Source organism: Heteronotia binoei, chromosome 15 (assembly GCF_032191835.1).
Source record: "Heteronotia binoei isolate CCM8104 ecotype False Entrance Well chromosome 15, APGP_CSIRO_Hbin_v1, whole genome shotgun sequence".
Classification (NCBI taxonomy): Eukaryota; Metazoa; Chordata; class Lepidosauria; order Squamata; family Gekkonidae; genus Heteronotia; species Heteronotia binoei.
In genome coordinates, this window is record NC_083237.1 from 44,546,529 (window position 1) to 44,571,603 (window position 25,075).

A 25,075-nucleotide genomic window follows, 5' to 3' on the forward strand; every position below is an offset into this window, starting at 1 on the left:
CAAATTAAGTTCGAAACAGTAACAGGTTGCGGCCTAATTCAGATGGCATTGAAGTCCCAATTTATATCCTTTCCCATGAGAGGGAGGGAAGGAGTGGAGGAGGCTAGGCTCAATGACAAGCCACAGGCCTGGTGGAACATCTCTGTCTTACAGGCCCTCCAGAACATAACTGGATGGCTGATGGGTATTTTTGTGATATGCTGTTAGGGCTGCCAATCCCCAGTTGGGGGCAAAGGATCGCCTGGTTTGGAGGCCCTCCCAAGCATCAGAGTTATAAGAAAGCGGAAGGGGGGAGAGGAAATATCTGCTGGGTGCTCCATTATACCCCATGAAGACTCGTCTCAATAGGATATAATGAAGAATCAATCCATTCGGGGGGGGGCTGTTTTTTGAGATAGAGGCACAAAATTTCCAGCATAGCATCTGGTGCCTCTCCTCAAAACAATCCCTAAGTTTCAAAAAGATTGGACCAAGGGGTCCAATTCTATTAGCCCCCCAAAAGGTACCCTCATCCCCCAGTGTTTCCAGTTGACGGAAGGCATTTAAAAGCAGCACTGTCCCTTTAAATATGATGGCCAGAACTCCCTTCAGAGTTCAGTCATGCTTGTCACAACCTTGTTCCTGGCTCCACCCCCAAAATATCCTGGCTCCACCTCCAAAATTCCCAGATATTTCCTGAGTTCACGACCTGGCAATCCTATATGCTGTTATAGATCTTTTTAATGGTTCATATTTTAAATAAGAACATAAGAGAAGCCCTGTGGGATCAGGCCAATGGCCCATCCAGTCCAACACTCTGTGTCACACAGCAGCCAAAAAAAACAAGTGCCATCTGGAGGTCCATCAGTGGGGCCAGGACACTAGAAGACCTCCCACTGTGCCCCCCAAGCACCAAGAATGCAGAGCATCACTGTCCCAGAGAGAAAGTTCCAACAATTAAAAATTATAAAAATTACAATAAAATGAGAATGAAATTGAGCTTGTATACAAAAGGATGTAAAAGGGGAAGGTACATATACACGTGACCAAGGACTATGGTTTTTTGATGCCTGTTTTTTAAAAATTTGTAATGTTATTAAACATTTTTGGATTATAATTTTAGGGTTTTTTTGTAATTTATGATTTCTATGTACACACACACACAATTCCTGATTTTAACTTTTGCATTTGATGAAGCGAGTACTGGCTCAAGAAAGTTTATGGTGGAATCAATTTTGTTCATTTTTAAGTTTTCCCCACTGGGCTCCTGCTGAACAGATCAGTGTCTTCTCACAACTTACCCCTATCCCTTTCTGGTTGGCAGAATGCAGCCCCACATAAAAGGGAGCACAGACGTCTCCCAGTAGTTCGTGCAGGATGCGGCCCACCTGTGACAGGTGGCACTCAGACAAAGATCGATCTAATAGCAGGTATTCTGGGGGCGAAGAGGGCTCATGGAATATGCCTTGATGTTGCTCCAGAAGATTGTGCAGCAAGGAGCCCTCCGGAGCCCCTGCATACAGATTCTCCAGTTGTCCCCAGGTCAGGAACTGCCCAACGTCCAAGCCATTTTCCACAAAGAGGCGTACAAGTTCAGGGCGGTCCCCAAGCAAAGCATCGTACATCGGATCTTGCAATAGGTGGGGCTGCAAGAAATGCGGAACAGCAGATAATGGCAAGAGGACTTTGTCCATCCCCTGCTGCTTCATCAAAGGAGTCCATGCCACCGCCTCCAAAAAACCCCAACCTTGTTTGCCTGTCCAATGCTGTACCCCCTGTGAAGAAACGCCTTTTTGCCTGGGACTCCGTAATGTACGTTAGTGCCGCCAAGTCACAACAACTGATTTATGGTGACCCCAGCAAGGAAATTTTTAAGGCAAGTGGAGAAGCAGAGGCAGTTGGCCATGGCTTTCCTCTGCAGAGTCCTCTTTGGTGGTCTCCCATCCAAGTACCAACCCCACTTAGCTTGCAATATCTGACCAGATTGGGCTATACCTTCTTGCCTTCCTGCCCCAAGTTAAGCTGCAAACTCCAAAACACTTAGATTTCACTGCAAAAAACTCCATGTCCAAAACACACAGTTTGGAGATATGAGACCTCAAAATCTGTGTGGATCTAGTACCTAAATCCTGTGTACTGACCTCTTTTGTTTCTTGTTTTCCTTTACTGCAAAAAGGCCATCCTGTTCTGTTTGCATTTTTGCAAGAGCAGGAGAAGAACATAGTACACAGAAAGTACTCTGCTGCATTAGAAGGATGGAGAGGGGCAAAGCCTCTACTGTGCATTTTAAAAGATTTCCCCCCCTCTAGGCTGGGAAGGAGACAGTCCATACATGGCTGTCCAGGCTCACCTCAGCTACCTCTTATGAAATGCTAATGAGTCTAGCTATGGACAACGGGATGGGCTCACTCCTCTGCCCAAACCACACCCTCCTCAGGCTCCACCCCAGAAATCTCCAGGAAGTTCCCCACCTGGAGTTGGTAACCCTATCTTCATCCTCTATCCTTCTTGCAGTCTGAGATCTCCTCCTCATTCCTCAGCTGACTTACCTCCCAGACGATGTCCCCACAGAAGAGCTCAGTGCTGGCAATGTCCACACGGTTCCAGGCCACAGCCAGACGCAGCTCATCCAGGTAGCAAGCAGCCTCACTTTTCTGCCTACACGCTGCAAATAGAAGAGAACACACACACATTTGTGTCAGACAACTTCTTCTCCTTCCTGCTTTTGCAGCTCTGCAAGTGAGGAAAGGTTAATAAATATGTGGCAGGGATCAGACTCATAAGGAAGGGGAACTGGGTTCTTCCACAATCTAATTTTCCTTGCTTGTGTCTCCCTATTGCTTTGGTTATTTTTTCTTTTCCACGTATGTTTTGCTCCCTCTAGCAGTTAATTCAGTATTACATCACTGTATACCCAGCATAAAAACTTGCAGTTTAAATCAGCAGGAAGATAGGCTGAACATACAGCAATGCAATATCTAATCAACCACTAGAGGGAGCAAAATGTGTGGGAAAGAAACTCCCTAGAACAGGGGTGTCAAACATGCAGCCTGGGGGCTGAATCAGGTCCCCGGACGCTCCTCTCAAGCCCATGAGCAACTCACTGTTATCTGTTTCCTTCTCCTTCTCTTGCTTTCTTCTGCATAACATATTGCTTTGCCAGGCTTGCTCAATTGCACAGGAGCTACAGAGCAAAGCTCCTCCCTTGGGGAGGAAGTGGGGGAAGGAGAGTAAGCTTTGCCAGGCTCTCTCAATTGCACAGCAGAGCTACTGAGCCAAGCCTCTCTTCCTTCTGTTGGTTGAGTCTCAGCAAGCCAGTGAGGTGGATTAGACTGAGTGTGTCCTGTGTACTGTGACGTGACATTACATTTTATGACACACGTGGCCCAGCTTAACAAGATTCGGCCCTCATAGCAAATGAGTTCGATATCCCTGCCCTAGAAGAAGCAAAAAGGACACACAAGAGAGAAAAATGAGGATGCAGATGACTCAAAAGGAGCAAGTAGGCTTCAGCAAGGAATTTTTTTAAGCAAATGGGGTATGTATGATACAAGCAACATACTCCAGCTCCACAGGGCCTTTCAAATTGGGATAATGGATGGGTGGGAAAAGGTTATCCACCTCCCAGTTGCACTGTGGTCCTAAGTAAGATTCCTGCCCTGTGTAACTTCTGCTTACAAAGAAAAACACGGAGAGGCTCTGAACAGACTGTTCCAAGCTTCTCATTAAGTAGTTCAATCTCAAAGTCAAGAATGGTGTTATTAGCTCAGGTTAGTTAGACCCAGGGCTTTTTTTTTTAGCAGGAATGCACAGGAGCGCAATTCCGTCTGGCTTGGTGTCAGGGGGTGTGGCAAAATATGCAAATGAGTTCTTGCTGGGCGTTTTCTACAAAAAACCCTGTGTGAAACAATGGTGGCATCAGGGGGTGTAGCCTAATATGCAAATGAGTTCCTGCTGGGCTTTTTCTTCAAAAAAGCGCCCTGGTTAGACCTATAATCTCATGGTCTAAATCTAAACATTAGAATTTGAAACATGAAAGGGATGGCAAGCAGGTGAGAAACTAGATAGCTTACATTTATGTTTAAACTTTTGAAACATGAGATTAAACAGCACAATCCTAAACACATTTTCCTGGAAGTAAGGCTTATTGAGCCCTGACAGATCTCAGAAGCTAAACAGGGTTGGCCTGGTCAGTATTTGGATGTGAGACCACTAACGAACGTCAGAAGCGGGCAATGGCAAACCACCTCAGAACATCTCTTGCCTTGAAAACACTTTGGGGGTTCCACAGATCAGCCGTGACTTGATGGCAAAAAAGGAGGGGGAAAGCCTACGACTTTTTTTGAGCAGGAACGCAGTTCTGGCTGGCTTGGTGTCAGGGTGTGGCCTAATATGCAAATGAGTTCCTGCTGGGCTTTTTCTACCAAAAACACCCCCTGGGAAAACCCCACAATAGATTTGAGTTGGATTCTGAGTAGACTTGCTTAGGATTGCTTTCGTTAAGACATTTTCTTTTTTTTTAATGCATTTATGTTAATATAATTTGTTCTTGTTATAGTGTTTATATTTGTACAGTCTATATTTGTAATAGGGTACAATAGGGTACATCAATATAATTGGTATCCCCCCCCCCCCCCGGTAACATTTTAAAACAGTAACATGAGTTGAGAACATACAATTAATTTTTGCCGTTGTGATTAGAAGAATTCTCTGTCGGTGTCCCTTCTTGAGTCCTCCTCTCACAATCCATCTGTTCTGACAGACTATGCTTTAATTTTAGTTCTGCCTTACTCAGAAGTTAAAAAGAACTTCCCCTGATTTTCTGGAAGTCTGTATATCTGACTTCTCTGTACAGTCTACCAAAGAGCATCAAGATCCAGAGTTGGTTTGCTGTTCACTTGGCCAATCTACTGTCATTATTATTGTTTTGTGTGACTGAAATTAAAATAACAGTTTTGTTGCTACCAGGGGTCCATTGAGCAAAAGGCTACATTTAAAGGTGTGGGTTTTTTAATCATAAAGGCTATATTTTGATGACGCAAACAAGCCCTGTTTTGTTTGTGATTAGAACAAACCGGGGAATCCTCTGGCTTGCATGCTTCCCAGACTACTTCTCATCTATAATAAATCACAAATGGTACCAGAGAACCTGCACACAGCAAGCATAAGAAAGCTTGATATGGACTGGGATTATAGCACTAGGACAAAGTGTTAATGTTCATGGTTTCCCAGAGTGGAAATGCCTCCGCATCCTTTAAACCCTGGTAGGAAATAAAGATGGGCCCAGCATGTGTGCTTGTCCTTTTCCTGGGGCTTAAAGAGCTGGGGATACTTCTATTCAGTAACACAGTGAGAGTGGGGGGAGTTAACCTATCCATTCCCAGTCCACTAGCAGCCATGTTCCACACTGAGTCTCCTGGGGATGCTTTTTGCAGCTCAGTTACTCAACTGGAGATCTGAGCACAGATCTCGAGTATTGTTTGCGGTTAAGCACTTTGAACTGCAGTTGGTAGGTAAGCAACAAACTGCAGTTTGTTAAAATATCTCAGGAAGAAGAGGAGAGGAGGAGGAGGAGAAAAGAAGAAAATAAGAAGAGGAGGAGGAGGAGGAAGAGAAAAGGAGAAGAGGGGAAGAAAAAGAAGGAGGAGGAGGAGAAGAAGAAGAAGAAGGGAGGAGGAGAGGAAATTGGATTTAAACCCACCCTTCACTTGGAGTCTCAGAGTGGTTTACAATCTCCTTTCCCTTCCCCTCCTCACAACAGGCACCCTGTGACGTGGGGGGGGGAGGCTGAGAGAGCTCTCCCAGAACTACTCTTGAGAGGAACAGCTCTGAGAGAGTTATGACTGACCCAAGGTCATATCAGCAGGAGCAAGTGGAGGAGTGGGGAATCAAAGTCAGTTCTCCCAGATTACAGACCACACACTTTAACCACTAAACCAGACTGGCTCCCAGTACTGAATATTGCAACAAAACTTTAGTAGCTTTTTTCAAAACAGCAAGTCTTAATTCTCAGTTCTGTATGTGAATAGAAAAGGAAGGAGATGTCTTGCCAAAGATTCCTTGGCTTGTTCTTACCTTGACAAATTGGAATCTGTTCTTGACATCTGAACACTGTCATTGTTTTGCCTCACTTCAGGGGGCACTTCTGGGTCATTTCAGTTTTTAACCTCATAGTGAAGGTTGAATAGGAGGAAATGGTGGCTGCCAGATTGGGACAATGTCACTTCTCAATATTCTTTCTTTATGTTGTTAGCGGATCCTCAGAATATCCAGACACAAAAGCGTTTCACAACAGTGGCTCATGAATAATCTAGCTAGGGACTCGCAGAAATGAATGCTACCTTTCATGTCAAGTTCAAAGGTTAGGGCTAAAGTTTAAGATCTGAGTCACAGTAAGCATCATCAGTCAGAGCTGGGTTTTAGTTTAAAGCAGGGGTGGCCAAACTGTGGCTCGAGAGCTACATGTGGCTCTTTCACGCATATTGTGTGGCTCTTGAAGCCCCCACTGCCTTGGAGAAGGCATTTGCCTCTTGAAATCATTTATTCAAGCCAAGCCAGGCAGCAGCTTGGAGAATGTATTTAAAGTTAAAGTTCCTCCCTTCCTTCCTTCCTTCCTTGCCTTGCAACTTCCTAACATCTGATGTTTATTTTGTGTGGCTCTAACATTAAGCAAGTTTGGCCAGTCCTGTTTTAAAGGAACTGATGGTCAGGGGGAATCATGAAGTCATTGACCAATTAGGAAAGTCTGTGGTAGGACACTCACCTTTCACCAGGGCTTTGAGCAAGATAGTTTCAAACTCTTCCAGGCCTTCTTGGTCAGAGTAGATTGTCACTAGTTCTCGTCTGGCCCCAATTCGTTCTGCCTAGTGAGAGAAAGTACTGAGAACCCTTTGAAGAAACCCCAGGAAAGGTATGATTCTTTCCAGAGAAAGATTTTCAGGTGTCCTCTACTCAGGTCTGGGCCATGTGGAGATACAGTGAGCACACTTCAGTATCCCCAGGTAAGCAGGGGTCATTTCGTAGAAAAAGAGGCACCAGAGCTCATTTGCATAACTCATTTGCATATGCCTCACACCCCTGACATCACCAGAAGGTACACTAAATTATATCAGCTCAGCATCTACCTTAAAATGCTTCTTGAATTATAATTATCATAATAAAACCTTACTCCCATCACACTTTTAAAATTATTTTCTCCTATGTGGCCACAGCGGCATGAGGAAGAATTCCATCTGTCTGCTTTATATATTTTGGTTGTTTCCCCTTTTTTTGTGAGGAGAAATAGTAGAAAGTTTGTAAACTCTTGGAATTCAGCAAAATTCTCACAGGGGGGTTGAACAGTGGAGCCCAGAAGCAAGTATGAAAGAAAGAGCACAATAACATTTAGAGGTTCCAAAGCTCTGCTCCTGTGAGCTCCTGCCCAAAAGAAGGTAGAATGAAAAAGAATCTGCATTCTTTCTGGAGAGCTCATGGAGAAAGAACAGAAGCCATTAATGGGAAGCTTTCTTACCTCTTCTGCCAGCTCTGCCAGTTCATTCTCAGGGAACTTTCCTCGCATTTTCTCCAGTGCCTTGATCTTCAGGGACTCTCTGGGTAGCGTCTCTTCCAGCAACTCAGCCAAGCAGTCAGCTGCCCCTCCAGATCCACGCAAGAGCAGGCAGGGGATGGAGGAATGCACAGCCTCAGCAACACGCTGTGCAGCAGGAAGCAGAAATGGTTGGCATGAGACAAGACCTGCTCCAAACAGACAAGCACCTTCCTCTTGGACTTCATAGGATCCAATGGAACAGTCCCATTTGGGGTTGCCAGTCCCCAATTGGGGGCAGGAGATCCCCTGGTCTGAAGGTCCTCCCCCCTGCTTTAGAGTTAGCAGAAAGTGGGAGGGGGATAAATATTCACTGGGCACTCCATTATACCCTACGGAGACCAGTTCCCATAGGGTATAATGGAGAATCGACTGGTGGGTATCTGGGGCTCTGTGTGGGCTGTTTTTCAAAGCAGAGGCACCAAATTTTCATCCTACCACCTAGTGCCTTTCCTCAATGCCCCTCCCAAGTTTCCAAAAGATTGGACCAAGGGGTTCAAATTCTATGAACCCCAAAAGAAGGTGCCCCCATCTTCCATTATTTCCAATGAAGGGAAGACATTTAAAGGAGTGCAGTTCCCTTAAATGTGATGGCCAGAACTCCCTTTGGAGTTCAGTCATGCTCATCACAACCTTACTCCTGGCTCCATCCCCAGTGTCTCCTGGCTCCACCCCCAAAGCCCCCAGATATTTCCTGAGTCGGACCTGGCAACCCTAGTCTCACTCGCATGCACAACACCAGAACCTCCTTTCAGTAAGGAAAAGCACTGAGAACTGCTTGGGAAACCCTCAGAAATGATGTGATTCTTTTCTCAGAGACAGATTTCCAAACACCCCCAGCTTTGTACGGGTCTAGAGAGCAAATTTAGAGATTCCAGGCATTCATTTTCAGAGAATTATTACCCCCATATTGATGGGAGGAAGCCGAAGCTGAGAGAGTGTGTTTGGCTTCACACTGGGCTTTTGAAGCAAGGCCCTCCTGGATCACAGTCTATTAAGCTAGTATTTAATGATCTTTTTCCTTCACGTGGATTTTATTCCAAACTCTTCTTCATAGAATTCACTCACCTCCTCCTTGTATTGGGCTAGTATCAATACAAATTCAAAATGTAGAGACTTCTCTTTCTCCTATGCGGAGAATACTGCACCCCTTTCAGGATACATGAGCCTCACCTCCATCAGTGGACCTCTCCTCAGAAGATTCTCTGCATCTCAAGCAGTTTTATCCCAGCACTTCTAAATGAACATTTATTTCACCCTCCTTGCCCCTGTGCCCTCAACAACCCACATCTCTATTACCTTGAACATGGATGAGTCCCCACAAATGAGCAACACCAACACAGGAATCTCAATACTTCCAACACCTGGGGAGGGGAGAAGAAGAAGAAATTAGCTAAGGGAATAAAAACAACACAAGCCTGGGAGGAACAAATTATAGAATTTTAAAAGGGGTATTTTGGGTTAATAGAAAGAATTGCGCATGGTATTCTTTCCTGTTAGATGTATTAGGGCCAAAGTCTAATGTCTGAGAAGGACTTTACTACATAGCGGTTCTAGGATTCTCAAATTAACGCAGAGGCAGAGGAAAAAAAGGTGCAGGAGCTCAGTAGCATATCTGATTTGCATATGCCCCAGGATCTATGTACAGTGGGGAGAGAACTCCCCACTGAAAGCAGACTCTGGCTGGAGGTTCAGGAGCCGCACTCCTGTGAGCTCTTGCTGAATTCAAGCCCTGAGCAGAGGCCAATGCCCTATAGCAGGGGTGGCCAACGGTAGCTCGCCAGAATTTTTGCCTACAACTCCCATCAGCCCCAGCCATTGGTCATGCTGGCTGGGGCTGATGGGAGTTGTAGACAAAAAAAACTTCTGGAGAGCTACCATTGGCCACCCCTGCCCTATAGTCACTGTTGGTGTGAAATTAACATTTAATGGAACAGAGTGCTGGAGATTTACAGTTTACAGCAATTGAAGCAGAAAATACATGTAGCACACAAAATGGAGTTTGAACCAGGAAGATGGAATGAAAGCCACAATAAACAAGGAAGGAGTACAGGTGTTTTTTAATTACCTGTAGAGAAAGTATTTGGGAATCATTCCAAATATGGTAGGCATTATCTACAGTCACACCTTGACAACTATCAGCCATCATACAGTAGCATACGGAAGCAAGTTATGCATTTTTTATTTACTCTGCCTTTTCTTTATGGAGTGTACATAGTTCTCTCTGTCTAGTATGTCCTCACACTATGGGTTAAGCACAGAACTGGCCTAAGCTCACCTACGGAAACTGATGGCAGAGTGGGGATTCAAAACAAGGTCTTTCTGATCACTAATGGCATTATACTGATGGCTCCCGTGTGTGATGGAAGTGCTGGACATTATTGTATGGGGGGAAAGTCTCTCACCTCCAGCTCCCACTTTTTGCTGGGCAATGTAGTGTTCCAGGTGGGCACGGAAGAAAGCTTCTCCACCTGCCTTGCCCGTCGTCCCATCGTCTACCAAGAAGAAGGCAGAGTGGTTGGCATCTAGAGGACAGAAAGGGCTGGCAGGGCTTGTCCGGATATAATGTGCTGGGAATGAACCCTTCATGAGGAAATATCAATTAATTTATTTAGCTGATAAAATTCAGTTTTTCATCCCACTGGGAAGCCAAAGCAGCTCACAATATGATTCCCCTGACACCCATTTTCTCCTCACCACAACATCCCTGTGAGGTAAATTAGGCTGAGTGACCGTGACAGGCCCAACATCACTCAACAAGACTTTAGCCACTGCACTGTGCTGGCTGTCAGGGGTGATGAGGGGAGAAATGGAACTGCAATGCTTTGGTTCCATCTCATCCAGAAAATACCTCCATGCAGGGCTAGTCCAAGGATTTTTCACACCTTTGGGGAATGGCTTTGTACCCTTCACCATGTTGTAGGGAAGCATCAGGGTGTATGGCCTAATACGCAAATAAGTTCCTGCTGGACTTTTTCTATAGAAAGCCCTGGTTGTATCACATGCTGTGGCAGACCCTTATGCCATGAATAAGTGGGTGGGTCAGTACAGTGACAGGGCTGGTTTTGGCCCCCGTTCACCTCTGGTGCCCTAAGCAGTCACCTTGGTGCATGTAAAGGATACACTGGCCACACTTCCTTTCCAATCTGTGTGTTCAGTTTGTGTTCCCCCACAGTTTCTCTTGCCTAGCCCCCCACCCCCCACAAACCATACCTTTGTGTTTACAAGACAATGGCGATTCTCAACCATGCCCCATGGAGCGATGCCCATAGCCACCACCTGGGTGCTGGAATTAGTACTGGCTGTGGTATGGTCTCTCACGGCTTCTCCAACATATTTGCCCACCCCAGCATGGAGGCCACCAGTCATAATCCAGGCCCCTGTGAGGAAAATGGAAGGGACTGCGGTAAACTGGTGAACTTTATACAATTGTAATAATTATACACATTTGTCAATTTTATACTATACATGTTAAAACATGTTTTTTGTTTTCAAATTAAAGAAAAAAGAGGTGGGCCGTTCAGAGGAATCATTCACTCCCTGAATGCTCGGAATGGATATCGTAGGGAGTTTCTGATTGAGAAATAGCCCTACAAGGATGAGGATAATCATAATTTCCCTTGGGACACGCCTATTGGACAAAGAGTACCCTCTCACTCATACAGAAGCTTATTTCTCAAACAGCTCAACGTCCTTATTTGTGTATCCACACCCTCCTTCTCATGCACACCCATCCACCTAGAGATCCTGCATTGTGCACTTTGATACACTTCCAGCGCTCTCTATCTCACAGACACACACATAAACACAGCAATTAAAAAGAACACCTCAGAAAAAGGTATATAAAACACATGACTCATGACTTTTTTTTGCAACAATCACAGCTTTCAGGAAAGATGCCTGCTTTTAACTATATGATTAATCTGTGTCTCTGGACCATATTATCTTAGTGCACACAGACATCCACAGACAACCACGCACAAGTGCACTTCTGAATTTGTGTGAAACCGCTGTTTGCCTTAACTATGCTTAGTTTGTGAAACCAGGATTCAACATTCCAATGATTCTGGTTTACCTCAAGAAATGCTTTCATTGTCTTTTAAGCAGGAACAAAACTAGGACTAAGCCAGAATGTCTGTGTTGACACATCACAAGAAACCATAGCCAAGGCCAACTTCAAACTATGTAACCAACCAACTTCAAACTATGTTTTCAGCTTTTGGTTTGAAGGACCCCCAACTAACTATAATTAGTAGAGCAGCCTGTGTTCAGACAGTCATTGCTAACATTGAACTAGTGGGTTCAATGACAGGAGGAGATGTGGTTGCAGTGATCATAGCTCTCTTGATTAGTTACAGACAGCATAGTAAGGGCTGAACTAGAAGACTGCTTTTCTGGTTGGGTTGCCAAGTCCAATTCAAGAAATATCGGGGGACTTTGGGGGAGGAGCCAGGAGACTTTGGGGGTGGAGCCAGGAGACATTGGGGGCGGAGCCAGGAACAATGGTGTGACAAGCATAATTGAACTCCAAGGGAGTTCTGGCCATCACATTTAAAGGGACAGCACACCTTTTTAAATGTCTTCCTTCCATAGGAAATAATGAAGGATAGGGGCACCTTCTTTTGGGGCTCATAGAATTGGACCCAATCATTTTGAAACTTGGGGGGCACTTTGGGGAAAGGCAGTAGGTACTATACTGAAAATCTGGTTCCTCTACCTCAGAAAACAGCTCCCGCAGAGTCCCCGAAACCTCCAGATCAATTCCCCATTATACCCTATGAGAATCGATCTCCACATAGGGAATAATGAAGTGCTCAGCAGACATTCCCCCCCCCCCAACCCCTTTTCTGGCGACTCTGAAGTGAGGGATTGGCTTCTCTACTCACACGTTGCTGCCAACTTCTTCCAAGTAACACAGACACACCATCCCAAGAGGAAGCCTTTCAATCAGAGACTGAAGCCTCCGGAAGTGGAAAGGCACATGGTCCTCTGGGGGCGGGGCTTCTCCCCGCCGGCCTGCTGACTGGGGGCAGGAAGGAACCTGGGAGAGCGGAAGAACCCCTGCTGGGACCTGGGGATTGGCAAGCCTATTTTCTGGGCCAATGGGGCCAACTGTATACAGTTCAAGATTCCTGCACTAGGACGCCATTGGATCATTTAAACCAGCAGGGGGTCTGTGATTGGTGCAGGGTGGCAGGGATTAGGATCCTGCAACAACCCATTGTTCTCCAGACCCCAAGCTCAGGCTAAAGACTCCAACGAGCCAGGCAGGAACATGGTCAAAGCAACATTAGTCCACATACACAACATCAATCATGGTTAATTAATGCAAAATCATGATCCAAATTTATTTTAACATGTTTATTTTAATGAGAGTTGGTTTGTGAACCTAGGGTGTGCTTTTACATGACAAATGCTTAACTGCATCTACTGGGGGGGCCTGAAAAGGAGTCCCAGCTGTGGCAGCTGCAGCCTGCAGAATGACTAGGGGTGGAAATGGCATTTGCAGCCCCCCATCCCTGTTGTGTTTGGGGCATCCCCTCACTCACAGTGTGCCTCCTTTCCTCCATTGCAGTTGGATTCCTTTGTGTCACGGTTGCCATCCTCCAGGTGGGGCCTGGAGTTCCAGAATTACACCTGGACCGATTTCGCACTCACCCTACGCCGCTCCCACGTTCATCTTCTCAGTGCAGCTTCCTTCCAATTTCCCACCATTTGCCCTGGGGCTTCAGCAAAGGTCGCAGCTTAAGTGCAGCAAACAGAAACCGCTGAACACCTCTTTCTGTTTGCTGCGCTTAAACGCCCGATCTTTGCTGCAGCCCTGGGGCAGATAGTGGGAAATCGGAAGGACAGCACTCTGAGAAGATGAAGATGAGAGCGGTGTAAGGGGAGTGAGAAATCGGTCCTGGTCTCCCTACTACAAATAGCAGCATCCCTTGGAGGTTTGTGTCAAGATTGACTAATTCTGTATAAAGACTGAGGGGGTCTTAGCTTGTTGTATCAGGCTTGGTTAAAATCATGATGGATCCACTGCTGCTAATACATTACCCTTAGGTGTTCCCTTCCCCCCTTTTCCCATTTTATTTGCAACCGGTGTGAAAGAACCAGTCGGCGCCTTCTCAGGGCCTGAGGTGGGAGGAAGCCTTGCATGATAATGCAAGGACAAATGGCTAGATAACTGCCTGAGAAAGTATCTTGTAGTTATGTGTGAATGTTTCCCCTTTTGAACCCCCACCGCAGGAATGTCTTTGAAGTGTATCTTAAAACCCATGTATCAATGTATTGGTTTCATTCTTAGCAAGCTAGAGGCTTGCGCCAGAGTACCGGTTATCAATAAATGTAGTCTTAGTATCAACTTTGACTCATTCTTGAATCCGTCGACTTGACATTTTGCTAAGAATCCTTTTTGAAGCTTAACCACCCTGGCCACTTTGTAGCCTAATGGCTGAAAAGATACCAGAAGGCGGTGAGCTTCCCGACGCTGAAGAAGGGCCGTCTATTCCGTGGCACGTACTAGATGCCTGGAGAGTAGCGGCCTCTCCTCCGCAGATCCAGCAACTCCTAGTTACCCCCCAGCAGTGGCAACCTCGGACCTCCACCAGCACGATGGATGAGGCCCCGGCTAGCCGGGAAGCCATCCTAACCTGGCACATGCAAAGGATGCGGATGGCCAATGAAGAGGGGTCCAATCCGGGACCCATGGAGCCGGAGAAGATTGACACCATCATGGTCATCCCGGTACACGAGGGGGGTCCGGAGTCGGACGAAAGAGAGCCAGAGGCCTCAGCTCCAAAGGAGGAGGAGGACGAGATGGCTAGGGAGTTCCGAGCGATGGTTCGCAAAGAAGTAGAGAGCGTGGTCAAGGGCCTGAAGGACGAGATGCAGGCCATGACCAACCGCATGGCGGGGGAGATCACCTGAGAGATCTCCCGTTCCCTGGGGTTGCCGGGGCCCAGGAGGGTCCCTCAAACCCCCCCCCCCGATCCGGCACCAGCGGGTCCAGCCCCAGCTGCACTGGCAGTGCCACCAGCCGTGCCCGCGGCGCCACAGCCAGCGGTTCCCCCTCCAGCACCTCAAGATGGAGGGCGAGGAAGGGAGCTCAATGCTACCTTTGACGGGGAGCCAGATGAAGTGGAGTACTTCACGATCCAGGCGAACAGCTACATGCATTACTGGGGGGAATACGTTTCCTGATGAGTTCAGTTGAGTGGACTACCTGGGGTCGAAGCTGAAGGGGGCGGCTAAAAGATGGTACATGAGCCTGTACGAAGCCATGAGCCCGGAACTGGACTATGTAGCAATGTTTCTTCAGGCTCTGTTGGCTCAGTACGAAGACCCCCTCCAGGAGACCCGGGCGCTGGCGGCCCTGCGGGACATGCAGCAGGGCTCGAAGTCGATCCGGGAATATGCAGCAGACTTCTGGGCTAACGCGGCTAAGGTTCGGGGATGGAGCAAGCTGATGAAAATCGAGCACTTCATCCGGGGTCTGAATGCGGGCATATTGGATCGGGCCCTCACCAAAGCCCGACCTACTACGTTGGTAGGTTGGATCCAGCTAGCGGGCGAGGTAGAGACCAATATGAAGCGAGTCGCCATGCAACGCCAGCAGCAGAGCGGAAATACAAGAACTCATGGGCATTCTCACAATACAAGAACTCGTGGGCATTCGATGAAATTGCTGATCAGAAAGGTTAAAATGGATAAAAGGAAGTACTTCTTCACCCAAAGGGTGATTAACATGTGGAATTCACTGCCACAGGAGGTGGTGGCGGCCACAAGCATAGCCACCTTCAAGAGGAGGTTAGATAAAAATATGGAGCAGAGGTCCATCAGTGGCTATTAGCCACAGTGTGTGTGTGTGTGTGTGTATGTATATGTGTGTGTGTGTGTGTGTGTATATATAGCTGCTGTGTGACACAGAATGTTGGACTGGATGGGCCATTGGCCTGATCTAACATGGCTTCTCTTATGTTCTTATGTTCTAAGGGGGACGGGACCTGAAAACAACCCCGAAAACAGAGACGAAGAAGCCAAAAGGGGGAACCAGTGGTGGGAAGCCCGCCGGACTCCGCAAGTGCTTTCGGAGCGGGGACCCGGGGCACCTAGCGAGCAGTTGCCCGAACCCCCCGCGGGCACCACTGAGTGCCCCAAAGCAGAGCACCCCTATCCCGAAGAAGGCACCAGGCCGCCCTAAGGAAGTGGCAAAAGGCAACATGGCGGCCATTGAAGAGTCGGAAGAGGACACGTTCCTGGCGGATGAGCTGAGCGAGCTGGTGTGGATGGAGCCGTCGGGAAATGAGAACAACCTGCTCTGAGAGGTGCCCACCAGCAGGTCGCAGAGGAGCCGGCACCAGTGAGAGTGACTGGATCCCTATACTTTGTACCAGTGAGACTGTTGAACCCCAAGCTCAAGAGGTTCATGCAAGTGAGGGCCTTAATTCACTCTGGGTGCAATCAAGAACTAATCACGCCCCAAATAGTGGATGCCTTGGGCCTGACTACCACCGCCCATACAATTTGAACAAATGGACAGGTCAGTAATGCGGGTGAACTCTGCGCCCTAGAGACCCAATTTTTGCCCATGGGAATCGAGGAGCATTGGGAGCACGAGTCTTTCGTGATCGCCCCCTCTTGCTCCTACCCGGTAGTTTTGGGGGTAGGGTGGTTGGCCAAACATGAGCCAACCAGACATTCGATGGGGAAGGCAGACTATAAAATTTGTGGACCCTTTGTGCAAGGACCACCTATGGAATTTAGAGTGGGGACCTCGCCCTCCGCCCTCAACCGAGAGGGTGTGCCTGACAGTGGAAGAAGTCCCGGAGATTCCCCGGGCATATCAGGATTTGATGGGGGCGTTTAGCGAGCAAGGCACCAATGAGCTGCCGCCCCACAGGGACACTGACTGTGCCATCGAGTTAATACCGGGGCAATCACTTCCAAAAGCCAAACTATACCCGATGGGATGGGCGGAAAAAGCGGAGCTGTGCAAATTTCTGGACAAGAACCTAAAACGGGGGTTCATTAGGCCGGCCATGGCCCCCCATGCCACCCCTGTCTTGTTCCGGAAAAAGAAGGATGGCTCACTTAGACTTTGCACAGATTTTCGTGGGATAAATGTCATTTCCACCTCAAACGCCTACCCCATCCCCCTCATTAAAGACTTGTTAAGTACTGTGTCAGAGGGGAAAATTTTTACAAAGCTGGACTTGAGAGAAGTGAGCTTTAGAGTGCGGGATGAGTGGAAAGCGGCGTTCAACACACCACTGGGACAGTTTGAATACCTGGTGATGCCATTTGGACTACAGGGTGCCCCTGGGGTGTTCATGAATTTCATAAACAATGTGTTGAGAAAGTTTTTGTTCAAGGGGGTGGTGGTGTACCTGGATGACATCATTATTTACTCGCAAGACGAAAAGTCACATGTGAAATTGGTGTGGGAGGTGTTAAATACCCTGTTAAGTCACAAGCTGTATGCCAAACTATTAAAATGCGAGTTCCATAAGACCGAATTGGATTACTTGGGTTTCCGGGTGTCGGCCAAGGGGTTGGCAATGGACCCGGCGAAAGTGCAAGCCATATTAGATTGGGCTCCCCCGAGGACACGTAGACAACTCCAGTCTTTCCTTGGGTTCACAAATTTTTAGAAAACGTTCATACCGGGGTTCGCCCAAATCATGCTCCCCCTCACTGAAGGGCCTGGACGCCAAATGGCCAGGAGCCCGTTTGAATTGGACACCCAACTGCCAGCTGGCGTTTGATAACTGAAGCAGCTATTCACAAGTGAGCCGGTCCTGGGTCACCCTTCAAACCCTTCATTGTGCAATGCGACGCCTCCAATGTGGCCGTCGGAGCCATCCTCATGCAGAAAGATGAGGAAGGGAAACTGAGACCTTGCGCTTATATCTCAAAAAAATTCTCTGCAGAGCCGCGGAATTGGTCGGTGTGGGACAAGGAGGCTTTCGCAGTAACATTCGCTCTGAAAACATGGCAGTCCTGGTTAGAGGGGGCAAAAGTACCGTTTGAGATATGGACCGACCATAAAAACCTCGAGGCCCTTACGGGGAAGAGGAAACTCAGTGAAAAACAGATTAGGTGGGCGGGGTTTTTCTCTAAGTTCGACTTTGTGCTTAAGCACATCCCGGGCACGAAAAACTTCTTAGCCGATGCTCTATCCTGACTGCCCCAGCACAACAGCCAAAAGAAAGAAATAGTGGACTCTTTGATTCCACCCACCCAGGTGGCCACAGTTGTAACCACCCGGTCACAGAAGAAATGCCAATTGCAAGGGTGGGGGACAGAAAAAATAGCAGCGGAGACCAAGAAAGAGGGGGAGGGGTGGCCAGGATAAATTCAGAAACGAGAGGATGGTTTATGGTACAAGGGGGAAAAGCTATACATTCCCAAGACTATGAGGTCAGAGGTGTTACAGTTCTGTCACTCCAACAAACTGGCAGGGCACTTTGGATACATCAAGACCCTGCACTTGGTCAATAGGCAATTTTGGTGGCCATCCATGAAAAAGATTATATCAGAATTCGTGTCCACATGCCCCGTTTGCATAATGGCCAAGAGAAGGGGAGGAAAGCCCCCCTGGGCTACTCAAACTGCTTGAGACTGCCTCTAGACCGTGGTCGATAGTCTCCATGGATTTCATTGTGGAACTACCGCCCTCTCACGGTAAAACAGTGATATTGGTGGTAGTGGACACTTTCTCTAAACAAGCCCATTTTATTCCCTGTGCCCAACTCCCCACCACAAAGAAACTGGCTTACTTATTTTTCAACCATGTAGCCAAACTTCACTCAATCCCGGATAAGGTAATTAGTGACCGAGGCCCACAATTTGTTGCCAACTTCTGGCGGGAGTTTTGCAAACTGATGGGCACGGAGCAGGGGTTGAGTTCCGCCTACCACCCGCAGACGGACGGTCAGACAGAATGCGTGAACGGGTTATTAGAGCAGTATTTGAGGTACTACATTAACCATCAACAATCCAATTGGGTAGATCTACTCCCGTTCACTGAACACTGCTATAATAACAGTGTGCATAGCTCCACCAAAGCTTCGCCCTTTCAAACGGTGAGTGGGTATGAGGGAAAACCTCTCCCATTGCTCCCAGGGGGAGACACCCAAAAGGAGCCAAGCCTGTTCGACCAGTGGTGGGGCACACTAACTAAAAGCTGGAAGGAGATACAAGAGAACCTGGAAGCAGCCAAAGAGATGTACAAAAAACAATATGACAAAAGCCATATCCCCGTTTGGGACTTCAAAATAGGGGACTCGGTATTTGTGTCAACTAAGAACCTTCCACTAGCCCAACCATCCAAGAAATTGGCATATAAATATCTGGGTCCTTTTAAGATCAAAAGGGTGATAAATAAGGTCACTGTGGAGCTGGAGATACCAAAGATGTTTAGTAAAGTACACCCTGTCTTTCATTGCAGTCTTCTTCGAAAGGACCCTGGTTCTTCTCCATGGCATCCTCGGCCAGAAGCACCTCAACCTATCCAGATTGGGAACTAAAGTCACCATGAGATCCAGGAAATCCTGGACTCAAAAATCAAACACGGAAAGCTGTATTATCTAATAAAATGGAAGCATTTCCCTCCTAGCGAAAATGAGTGGGTAGCAGAAAAGGATGTGTTAGCCCCTGACCTGATCAAGAAGTTTTTAAATAAGCACCCTCAGAGACCGAGAGGGTCAGCTTGAGGGGGGCAGTATGTCAAGATCGACTAATTCTGTATAAAGACTGAGGGGGTCTTAGCCTGTTGTATCAGGCTTGGTTAAAATCATGATGGATCCACTGCTGCTAATACATTACCCTTAGGTGTTCCCTTCCCCCCCCTTTTCCCATTTTATGATTTGCAACTGGTGTGAAAGAACCAGTTGGTGCCTTCTCAGGGCCTGAGGTGGGAGGAAGCCTTGCATGATAATGCAAGGACAAATGGCTAGATAACTGCCTGAGAAAGTATCTTGTAGTTATGTGTGAATGTTTCCCCTTTTGAACCCCCACCACAGGAATGTCTTTGAAGTGTATTTTAAAACCCATGCATCAATGTATTGGTTTTATTCTTAGCAAGCTAGAGGCTTGCACCAGAGTACCGGTTATCAATAAATGTAGTCTTAGTATCAACTTTGACTCATTCTTGAATCCGTCGACTTGACAGTTTGGAGAGTGTCACATCTCCACTGAGCTCTGCAAACTCTGCCCTGTGGCACCCCCAAATCTCCAGGAGATTCCTAAACTGGAGTTGTCAGCCCTACATGTCTCTGCCAGTCTGAAAGTTCTGTCTCTTAATCCTAGCTTGACTACCACCAGGAACACACAGAAACGAAGTTCTGGTTGGCTTGGTGTTTGGGTGTGGCCTAATATGCAAATGAGTTCCCGCTGGGCCTTTTCGTACAATAAAAGCCCACGTGTGAAACAATTATGACATCAGGAGGTGTGGCTTAATATGCAAATGAGTTCCTGCTGGGCTTTTTCCTACGAAAAAAGCCCTGACTATCACACATAAGGTTGCCAGCTCTGGGTTGGGAAATACCTGGAGATTTGAGGGTGGAGCCTGGGTGGGGTTTGGGGAGGGGAGGGTCCTCAGCAGGGTATAATGCTGTAAAGCCAACCCCCCAATAGCTGTTTTCTTCAGGGGAACTGGTCTTGCTCGTCTGGAGATCAATTGTAATAGCAGGAGATCTCTAGGTGCCTCCTGGAGGTTGGCAACACTAAGGTCTTGTTACCAGTCAGGAGTGAGCAGAATGGAGGTGCAGCAGAAACAGGATGCAGCCACAGCAAATCTAAACATTCTATCTCAGCAGGAGTTCCCTGGCACCAGTACAATGTTGTGGTTGCATGGGAATTAGTTGGGTAACGCCAACACTAAGCATCAAGTTGCGAGAGCATCAACAGACTACTGAAAGAAAAGGAACGGGCCTTACCAGTGCTCTGAGCCGCTTTCACCAGGCCTTTCCGCAGCACATCCTTAAGCCACGCCCTCACTTGTACCTCACCTTCACCCCCCACCACTGACACCACCAGGTTGGGGTGTGGGATTTTCCAGTGGTTTGTGACTAGGGCGTAGGCAGCCGCAGAGTTCGATGTGTCTGACAAGCGAATGAACTTACAGGGGGAAAGAGGGGGAAGAAAATTCAGCAGATAGCTCTCAGATCCTGACCCACAGCCCTACACTTCAGTACCTCTGGGTTAGCCCACCCTTAACTGTAAATGAACCTTTTATACCCCCCAAGCCAAGAGATAATAGTTGTCCTTGCTTTGCACAGGTATTCCAGAGTTACTTCTTCGCATAATTCTCCCTTCTCTATGACTGGCTTAGTGCTCAGACCACATCCAGCTCACCTTGCTGGGCCTGCGTCCAGTGCCCACAAACTCCACCTCTCCGTAGGCATCTGTGGGTTTCTCTGTTGTGTGCTGGGCTGAGACCCATTTGCTGACAATGGCCGCTCCGAAGGCATCTTCTGTGGCGACGGAGATATGGTTGCTGCGAGTGTTCCCACACTGGCACAAGCAGGAGTCCCTGCAGAATTGGGGAAGCATGGAAACAGATCTCAGACAAGACGTAGGCTTCGGCACTGGATAGCGGGGGGCAGCCATGTTAGTCCATTGCAGCAAAATAAAACAGGAGTCCAATAGCACCTTAAAGACTAACAGCAGTTATTTCAGCCTGAATTTTCATGAGTCCATCAGAGCACAAGAAGTGAGCTCTGAATCTTGAAAGCTCATGCTGAAATAAACGTTGTTAGTCTTTAAGATGCCGATGGACTTCTGCTTTATTAAACGTGGAAGCCTCTGAGTGAAGGCTTCTTCCCAGTTTTGCCTCTGTGATTCTTTAGTGCTGGTGTGTGGGGTTGCCAATCCTCAGGTGGGGGCAGGGGATTCCCTGATTCTCTCTACTTCAGGGTCATCAGAAAGTGCGGGGAGTGGGAAATGTCTGCTGGGCACTCTATTATTCCCTATGGAGACCAATTCCCACAGGGTATAATAGAGAATTGATCTGTGGGTATCTGGGGCTCTGGGAGGACTGTTTTTTTGGGGTAGAAGCGCCAAATTTTCAGCATAGCATCCAATGCCTCTCCTCACAATACCCTCCAAGTTTCAAAAGGATTGGACCAGGGAGTCCAGTTCTATGAGCCCCCCCAAAAGGTGCCCCTATCCTCCATTATTTCCAAAGGAGGGAAGGCATTTAAAACATGTGGTAGTCCCTATAAATTTGATGGCCAGAACTCCCTTTGGAGTTCAATTATGCTTGTCACAACCTTGCTCCTGGCTCCACCCCCAAAGTCCCCAGATATTTCTTGAATTGGACTTGGCAACCCTATGTTAGGGACAGCCCCTAACACTGGAGGGAAATATGTATACAGAAAGGAAAAGGTGTGCCACAGTATAAAGGTGTGTCACTGTAAGGGCTGTATAAACATTTAATAGATAGAGAGAAGAGATGGATTGGGGCAGATGGTGGATCCCTGTGATGACACTTACATGAGGCAAAAAAGCAAACTTATTGAGGAAAGTCACAGAAACTAAGAGTAGCATGAATAACAGAACCATTATAAGCAATAATCATCTTGAAGACTAACAGATTTATTACAGTATAAGCCTTAGTAGACCAGAATCTATTTTCAAAGTGCAGACAAAGTACTACTTTGTCAGATGCATGGTGTGTTGGCGGATATGATACATATGGGTATAGAGGAGGAAAATGTAAACAATAATATAAAAACTGTAAAATACAGGATGTACAGAGACATTTCATTGCAAAGGTCAAAGACAATTCTTTGTAACAGTGACTGTTTACAATATGAATCGCGGGCATCATGGAAATGTTAAGAACGTTTTGAGAGTCTGCTCCAGAATTAGAGGTTGTGGGGAAATGGAAAATAAATTATTGGGAGAATCATCTAAGCGGCACTGGAAGATGGACATTGCAATTCTCTTACACCACAGGAGAAGGTATGAACTAGTAGCCTGAGTGACAGCTTAGAAGTGAACGTGGTTGCCGGAAGCAGAGATGTATACCCTGCCTCATTTTTGGGGTGGGGGATGGGAAGCACAGTTTTCTACATAGTCTTCTCTGCATTACACATGGCAGATCGCCATCTCCTGATTCCGGGGATGTGTGAGTTGGGGTGTTCCAAAGTTCGGTTTGGGATGCAGACCTTGTTTAAATACCATTCACAGCTGTGATTGTATCCGAGAACAAAGAACCAAGAACTGCAAGCAGGGAAACTGGGGGTCAGCTTCAGCCTCACAGGAAAACCAAGCCTCACTCACCCCGCTTCACTCGGCTGCTCGATAAAAGTTGTACAGACTTTCTTCTTGAAGAGTTTGGGGATCCATGTCTGGGGAGAAAAAAGATCAGGGATTAGGAAAACTCTAAAGCAACCCTACAACCCAGGCTCACAAGTATACCCCTTGAATACCCACATAACTGTCAAAGTCTGAGGGACTCTTACCTGGTTCTTCTGATTTACCATTGCTTTAAGTAGCTGGGTCCGGTGAGTGCCAGCCTGGACTAGGAGGCACCAAGAACTTTCCCCGGCATTTAACCTAGAGTGAGAGAACATGCATGAGAGACAGCGTGGAGATCCAACCCCCTGGCAGCACACCACACCCTTCTCAGGAACTTGCCGGACTGGATAAACACCTCTGAGTCTGAAGAGTTCATGTGTAGCTGGATTTTGATCACAGGGCCTTTATGAAGCTGTCTTATACTGAACTAATTAATACAAACACAAAGTTGTCTTATATTTGTGTCAGAACACAAAAATCTGGCATATAGCTCAGTATGGTCTACTCTGACTGGCAGCAGATTGTTGAGATATAAAGTTCTTTTCTCAATACCTGCCATACAACATCTTTTAACTGAAGATGCTGCGGTTTGAACCTAAATCCTTCTGCCTGCAAAACAGGAGTTCATTTGGATTGAGAGGGTCGGAAACATCACACTCAAGTCAGACCTTGGCTAAGGTTCAGAGGTTTCATCTGAGATGGAAGGTTGCAAAAGACTTTTGTGCTGAGAAAAGAAACTATTTTGAAGCCAGAGATCACTTTTTAAGCAATATGTGATTAAACTGCCCTGAGTTTAGACCTATCTGGAAATATGGGGAACTGTCTCTTAACTGAAAGATTGATGCAATAGGTGATGACAGGCATACACAGCAGCATACACAACAGGCCAAAATACAGAAGATAGTTTCAGAGGGCAACTGTGTTGGTCTACAGTAGAACAGCTAGTTCCAAGTCCAGTAGAAACTGGCAAGATTTCCAGTGTATAAGCTGTCAAAAGACAAAGCTTCCATTATCAGACATCTATATCTTGTAGGTCTTTAAGAAACCTTGTTGGCGTCTACAGTCGGGGCGTTTATTGAGCAGGAACGCACAGGAACGCAGTTCTGGCTGGCTTAGTGTCAGGGGATGTGGCCTAATATGCAAACAGATTCCTGCTGGGCTTTTTCTACAAAAAAGCCCTGTGTGAAACTATGGTGATGTCAGGGGGTGCAGCCTAATATGCAAATAAGTTTCTGCTGGGCTTTTCCCGCACAATAAAAGCCCTGTCTAAGGTGATACTGAAGTTGAATCGAACTATTCTCAAGATAGGAGCAGGAGATGTGTCAGTGAGTCACCAAGAGCTAAGGACTGCAAGGCATGCTTTAAGTCTTCACTTACCTATTTGTGGTGACCTGTCCGAAGGAGACACCACTGGTCACATGTCAAACAGCCTATTCCAGGAAGGTAGTGAAACTGACTTTTCAACATGTTCAGTGGAAGGAAGAAAATTGTCCTTTATGTTTGGATGTTTTGACCAGTGGGATCTTAGAGCAGGGCAGGAGCTCCTGGGGGTCTAATTGCACTGCACACAGTCCTTGCTTGTGTTGTGTTTGGGTCTTTCTGTCAAATGTATACTGGGAGCGATCTGCTGGGAATTCAATTCTCAGGCATTCAGGGGTGAGTTTCAGGTCAGGACTACATCATGTAGAGAGAGGGGACGTGAGCCTCCTCCACCCGCAGGATTCTCCTGACTAGAATCAACCCAAGGGGGCACCACATATAAAGGTGGGTGTAGTGTATCGAGATAACGATACAACGCAGTAACACAATAACATAAAACCAGCCAGCGCGACCCTGCGCGGAGCGACCGGGCTGTCCCCGGGCTGCTCAGCTCAGGACCCGAACTCCCAGCCAATCACCAGCTGTGGCGGGAAGTTCAACAGGCCAGGATTGGACTGGCCTGTCTGGAGGGAGGTTCCCGAAGTTGTACATAAGCGGGACCCGGCCCGCGTGTTCTCTCTCTTGTAACGTGCCTCCATTAAAGCATGTTGCCCTACCAACGTCTCCTGTCTCAGTACGTTACAGTGGCGACGAGGATGCGATTCTAGCCACGTCGGCTACATCGGAGACAGGGCAACCCACGGGCCACGACCGCCGCCATCGCCACCATGGCAACCCAGAGCGGTACCACCGGTCACATCGAGCCGTTCAACCCCGCGAATCCCGAGGGCT

The 25,075-nt window shown here is 47.3% G+C and overlaps 1 protein-coding gene across 1 annotated transcript in view; it reads right to left on the reverse strand.

The window, feature by feature from the left end:
- TRPM4 (transient receptor potential cation channel subfamily M member 4) overlaps positions 1-23,118 on the reverse strand; it is a 46,305-nt gene extending 23,187 nt beyond the window's left edge. Inside the window, exons 1-11 of the mRNA XM_060255467.1 lie at positions 23,023-23,118; positions 22,847-22,914; positions 20,915-21,092; positions 20,497-20,677; positions 10,778-10,944; positions 9,970-10,147; positions 8,864-8,928; positions 7,490-7,672; positions 6,743-6,842; positions 2,529-2,644; positions 1,281-1,625 (exon numbers count right to left, since the gene is read on the reverse strand). Coding sequence (XP_060111450.1) covers positions 1,281-1,625; positions 2,529-2,644; positions 6,743-6,842; positions 7,490-7,672; positions 8,864-8,928; positions 9,970-10,147; positions 10,778-10,944; positions 20,497-20,677; positions 20,915-21,092; positions 22,847-22,914; positions 23,023-23,049 — 1,608 coding nt within the window. The 5' untranslated portion in view covers positions 23,050-23,118. The remainder of the gene's footprint in view (positions 1-1,280; positions 1,626-2,528; positions 2,645-6,742; positions 6,843-7,489; positions 7,673-8,863; positions 8,929-9,969; positions 10,148-10,777; positions 10,945-20,496; positions 20,678-20,914; positions 21,093-22,846; positions 22,915-23,022) is intronic.
- Positions 23,119-25,075: the final 1,957 nt, after the last annotated feature.